At 36.0% G+C, this 6,246-nt stretch overlaps 1 protein-coding gene across 1 annotated transcript in view; it reads right to left on the bottom strand.

The window, feature by feature from the left end:
- Nucleotides 1–6,246, bottom strand: part of CEP135 (centrosomal protein 135) — a 68,395-nt gene that overhangs the window by 20,654 nt on the left and 41,495 nt on the right. The window contains exon 11 of the mRNA XM_019664354.1: nt 4,438–4,589. Coding sequence (XP_019519899.1) covers nt 4,438–4,589 — 152 coding nt within the window. The remainder of the gene's footprint in view (nt 1–4,437; nt 4,590–6,246) is intronic.

The raw sequence follows: 6,246 nt of genomic DNA, 5'->3' as shown, positions 1-6,246 counted from the left end.
TAAGCAGGGTTAATTCCTAATAAAAGTAGAGTTGATAAAAGAAGGCAGAATAATATCTTGATTGATTATATATAGAGAGGAGGAGTTTGGTGAGTCCTAAAAATAACTATGCCTTATCATATTCTAGTGTAGACAGGGAAGGGGACAACAGAGATTCTATACCAGACCTTGGATATAGCTTTTCTGACAGGAGTACTGCTGCTAAGTAAAGGTCTCATTAATGACAGAGCTGAGGTATAAAGTTCATAGGGAAGAACAGTTGAGTGACTATCATATCATTTGCTTATCATGGTGTTTGGAAAGGAAATTTTGAGAACCTTCTGATAACTAAGTTCTTAGGAAAAATGAACCAATTTCTTAGCTATGAACATAGCAAAGGGAAGTGATGATTTCCTACCAGAGAGTAAAGCAATGAAACTTCACTTAGAATCAAAGTTCTAGCTCTCTACTACCCATGTGGCTGGACAGGACCATCTCTCTGAGCCTCAAATTTCTCAGCTATATTACATGGAGGTATGCATGCCTTCATTTTAGGAGGTAAAAGTAATCACTTCTCTTCACAATGGAGTGTACTTTAAACAAAGACAGCATCTTAAAGGGTCCTTTATTCATAAAAAGTGTTCAAGTTCTAAAATGGAGCTGCAGCTCCATCTAGGAGGGGTAGGTTTTGAATTTTAATTGCCTCATAGAGGAAAGAGAGACTGATACGGTATCCCTATTTTACTTTAGATGCCTCCAAGAGTCTATAGTTATGGCCCACCACTAACTGAGAAAGGCTACTACTAAGTATCATCTCTTGGTGAGCCAGAGAGGAGAAAAAGGATCAGGTCTGGCTTTTCTTTTACCTTTCTGCAAAGACATGATTTTTATCTACTTCCCTTGGCCCTTTTAAGTCCAACTTCATGAGCTCATCTATCCTCACTTAGGGCCCTGGCTCCTCTTCCGGTCCTAGTAGAAAAAATGCTAGGCATGCCCAGAAGGCAGGTCTTAGGCATCCTAAGGGAGAAATTATATTAGGTTGTCGGAAAGGTCATGACATATTTTTCTATGTTTTTCGTTGCAAATATGAGTCATGACTTTTCCGACAGCCCAATATTTAGTTTTATGAATGTACCTAAACCCTACTGTAACAATTGATCCCTACTGCCATAATATTAACTCTACGGACCCTTTCAAGGAAAATCTGCTAACGCATTTATCTAACCCTGGATAAGGATATATATAACTCACCAGTTTTGAAGAAGGTCCACAGATAACTAAAGATTAAGGAGAATTGAACATAGTCTGAGGGTATTTTCAGCTGTAGGAATCTGTTTAGCGCCTCATACCTAGCAGTTGTGATGATGAAGGCTGTTTACTATGGGTTGAGAAAATCAGTTGTCTAACTGGGCTGGAAACGGTTTATTCTCAAGCAGGGGTTGGCAAACTACAGCCTACTACCTGTTTTCGTAAAACCTAAGAGCCAAGAATAGTTCTTACACGTTTAAATGATTGAAAACAATTTCAATAGAAGATTAGTATTTTGTGACATGAAAATTATATGAAGTTCAAATTTCAGTGTCCATAAAATTGTGTTGGACCACAACCATATTTCTGCATTGATGTACTGTCTATAGCTAATTTTGCGCTAAAAGGCAGGGCTGAGTAGGTGAGATAGAGACCGGGCCACACAGCCTAAAATACTCAGTCTCTGTCCATTTATAGAAAAAGTTGACTGATTCTGGCTCTAGAGGGTGGCTCACATACTTTCAGGGGCCAAGGCAATCTTTCTTGGATAGAGCGAAGTTGCTTTATAGCATTTTGCTATAAAGTTTTAATTTGGGGCATAAGATGCCAAGGCTTATTAAATGCTAAAATTCAAGGGAGATAAGTCATTTGTTTAATGGGTGGTTATAAAGTGGGATTTTGTATTATGTCCTCTGGTACTGCACCAAGAGACCAGACCAAAGATCCTTTATTTGGACAACTAGAGAGTATGTTTGATATAGTCTGTTTGGTAAAAAGAAACAGAACAAAACAGTCTGTCCTGAAAAGGAAAGAAACTGTTTGGTGGCACTGAAATTTGGTGAAAAATGCCTGACTCAGGAAGGGAAAGAGAAGATGTGTCCATCTGGTAGATGGGTCATATGATTCATCTATCTGAGTATCAGCTTCTTAAATGTCTTCATGTCAAGGGAAAAAGAACTTAATGTGGTTAAAGGGACAGAAAGATCTCTAGTAACCATATTGGAAATGGCACAAGGTTTAAATAATGTGGTTTTGCTTGGTATTATGGTTTGTATTGAGTTTAGCTTTGGATTTGGGCTTGAACTCATGGTTCTACCAATGTGCACTGAGATGGAGAACGTGATTGGTACACTTTCCTCAGAGGCAAGATAAGTCAGATTTTTCGGTCAGAGCAAAACAGTTATGAAATCATGCAATTTCCCCAGACTATATAAAGTAGAAACTCCTCACAATCTCTTCCTATAACACCGTGATTGAATTATCCTTACATGAGGGAAGTAGCAGAATGTGCTCAGAAGAGAAAACGGTACTAGTATAACAAAGAAAACACCACAAGAGCTGTAGGCTAGGGCATCTGAGAAGGCACTGAAAGCTCTATCTTAAGGACCTAAGACTGTAATGGACCTCCTACTACAAGGAGAGGAAAGCAGAGTTGTGGCTACAGTCTGAAAGGAAATCCAAAATGGATTAAATGCCAGATCCGGTCAGCTGCTAGACACAAAAGGGACAAGGGTGGATTGGTAATTCTGCATGACAGAAATCCACCATGGTACCTGTATTTTGGAGCCAAATATAGACATGCACCAGGAGAGAGGCTGGTTCAGTCAGTCAGCAATCCTTCATAGGATGCATGTAGCACTTGCAAAAAAGAAAAGAAGGGGGAAGAAAAACAGCTTCTAATTTTAGTTCTTCCTAAAGTCTAACTTATGAAGACTTGTATTCAGAGCAGCAAAAGAGCAAACATTAAAGATGCCCTATATAATCTCTAATATAATATTCCTTAGTTAAACAGACACATCTAGCTATTGGTCTTATTTCATTACGTTTGTTTGATAATCAGGGATCCTGTATGAATAATACAGTTTGAGACCTTTCTTTTCCTAATTATTCCTTTGATTCTCAATTCTGTTTATTTTATTACATATTTTTGCAATTCTCAGTGTTTGTATATTAGATCTGCATGTCTTTTTTCTCTCGTTTCTTTACATCCGAGTTCTGAATTCTAAGTGAATTTCTTGAGTTTGTTTTCTATTTCACCAACTCCATTTTCTGATATATATATTCTATTCAATAACACTTTCAGTTTTAATTTATCAATCTTTTTTTCTAATCTTCATTACTATAATCTTTTCTGGTCTTGAGTTGTTACTACTACTTCATGACTGATTTACTTACCATATGCAATGTCATGTTGACATCTGAAAATCTTTTCCTGATTCTTACTGCAAATGCAATTTAGAGAAATATTTCCTGATTCTTCAGCGTGATTCCATCCCCTTCTTCTGACCTTCAGTATCTTTTACTTATTGCAGCTACCCAATCCAGGAAAAACCTAACTTCGCTGACTTGTTTTTTTCCTTCAGTCTTCCATATTCTAAATTGACTAAGAGCTAAGCAACAACCCAAGCTCCTAAGGTAAACAGTCTGCATTACTGTATCCTTTTCTCATTTCCATATAAGTCATCCAAATCCTTTTGATTTTGTGGAAGAAATGTTTCGCAAATCTGGCCTCTGTTCTCCAAGTTCATTACCACAATCTCAGAACTATGGTCTCCATTTTTTGCCATCAGTCTCTTTAGACTCCAAATCCATTCTCCCTATTTCTGCCAAAGTTCACTTCTTAAAAGGCATGCCGCTCATGTCACCCCTTTGGTTAAAATTTTCTGTTTGCTCTCTATGTTTATAAGGTAAAATCCAGACACTCTTGGTTATCATACCAAGCTCTCCATAACCTGACTCCAACTTGTAGATATAGCCTATTTTTCCATACTGACCTTCTTACCATTTTTCAGATATATCATCTTTTTAGACTGTGGATATGAATATTCTGATTTTACATTTCTTTGAAAGAGGAAAGAGAAGGACAATGATATTGGTAGCAAAAAATTATGCAATTTTAAGCAATCTGGCACTATGGAGTATAAATGATCTGAAGTATCTGTTAGGGGGATTTTTGAAAGAGGAAGGTACAAAAACTTGCCTGTGATCATATCAATCTGTGAAAATCTTTAAAAATGCAGATACTCAAAACATTCTCAGATTCACTTGATGAATAAGACCCTCTAGAGATCAGACCCAACATTCATACTTTTCAAAAGCTCTGCAGGTGATTCTGCTTCATGGCAAGCCAAAAATGCTAACCTTAACAGACCTTCCATGAACACAAACTCATTCCCAGAGGTGAAATAACAAAACTTTCAATAAACTTACCTAAGTGTGTTCATTTCTGTTTTCTGAAGAGATGAATCGCCAGCCACGTGGTTAAGTTTTTGAGCTTGAAGTTTTGCTTTGTTCTCTAATGACTCCATTGTTTCTTTCATTATTAATATTTTAGACTTTAATTCACAGTTTTCATTTTCAAACTACAAATTTTAAAAGTAAATAGGGATATGTCTCAGTTTTGTTTTCTTTAAGCACATTTTAATAACATTTCTGGAAGAAAACTAGGAAATAAATTAGATTTATTTAAAAGTACTTTAAAAGTCATGCATACCCTTTAGGTTCTATATGTTAGAATGGGCATACACATTTATCTCTCCTTTTCAATATTACTGAAATGAAAGAAAAGGTACCAAACAAACAAAAAAAAAAAGCAAGAAAGGAAAAAAAGAATATATCTATAACAGTGAAAACAGGAAGGGAAACAATTAACAGAGTAAAAATTTTGAGGAATTTTTAAAAAACAGTAAGTAGATAGGACTGAGTTGAAGAAAAATCAGAGCAGAAAATATTGTAACCCAAACACAAAATGGGCGAGACATATGAAGAAACTGTAAAATTTTCCTGAAGGGCCCAAAGCATAACCTCACTTAATGTAACAACACACCATGTTTCTCAATGGGAACACAATATTGAGAATGTATTAAAATTTCCTGAAATAACTGTAAATTCAATGAAATTTCAATAAGAATCCTAACAGAGCCTTTTTAATATAAAGGAGGGGGGGTGGCTTAGATTTCATTCTAAAATTCATTTAGGAAAAAGAAATTTAAGAAAAAACAGAAAAAATTGGGGGTGGGGGAAGAATGTATGTAGATTTGCCTTATGAGATATCAAAATAAATTAGAAAGCTAATGTAATTAAAACAAGTGTGATTTTACACAAAATGGACAAGCAAATACATGTACACAGAGTAAATTTAAAAAGGTAGCATTTCAAGGCAGTGAGAAAAGAATAAACTCTTTAAAAACAGAGTTGAGACAGTCACTCATTTGAGAAAAAATATTATCTAGATTTCTACTTTATTTTACATACTAAACTCAATTCCAGATGGAATAATGATCTATAGATAAAATTCAAAACCAAGAAATATTGGTGACAAATATAAGTCTTCCAGTTAAAACTGTAAACTGACCACTAACATTTTTATCTCCCTTCTTTTTGGAAACAGTGCTATAATGACAGTAAAGGAATAAGAGCGTTATACACTCATAAGGACACAGAGAACAAGAAAGAAAACAAAAGTGGACGAATGATTTTAATAACTTGTGGAAGACAGAATAGATTGAATAGTGACTCAAAGTGGAAGAAAGATACAATCTCAAGCAATTTTTGAACCTAAGAACTACTAATATTTGGAGCCAGATAATTCTTTGTTGTGCGAGGGCTGTCCTGTGCATTATAGGATGTTTAGTAGCATCCCTGACCTCTACCTACTAGATATTAGAATCACCTTCTTCTCTAGTTGCGACAACCAAAAAGTCTCCAGACATTGCCAAATAGCTCCTAGGAAGCAGAAGTGACCTGAGATGAGCACCGATCTAAAGTGACCACAATAGGACATACCAGTGCACAGCCAGATGATTTACCCTGAAGCAGCTCAACACATAGAGACACCAAGTGGGATCAGGACACTAAGGGTGGGATCAGGAGCAGAGTTCAACAAGAAGACTGGCTGAAAATCTATATACTGGGACCCTCGCACCCCAGATATCTCCCACCTCTTTCTAAAAAGTTATCTTGGAAATAAAAAATGTAACTAAATTATTATTTTTTTTAATTGGGGAATTGGGGGAAGGG

This window comes from Hipposideros armiger, unplaced genomic scaffold (genome assembly GCF_001890085.2).
Source record: "Hipposideros armiger isolate ML-2016 unplaced genomic scaffold, ASM189008v1 scaffold_420, whole genome shotgun sequence".
Lineage (NCBI taxonomy): Eukaryota > Metazoa > Chordata > Mammalia > Chiroptera > Hipposideridae > Hipposideros > Hipposideros armiger.
Note: the sequence above shows the minus strand (reverse complement) of the source record. Positions and strands in the feature narration are given on the sequence as shown.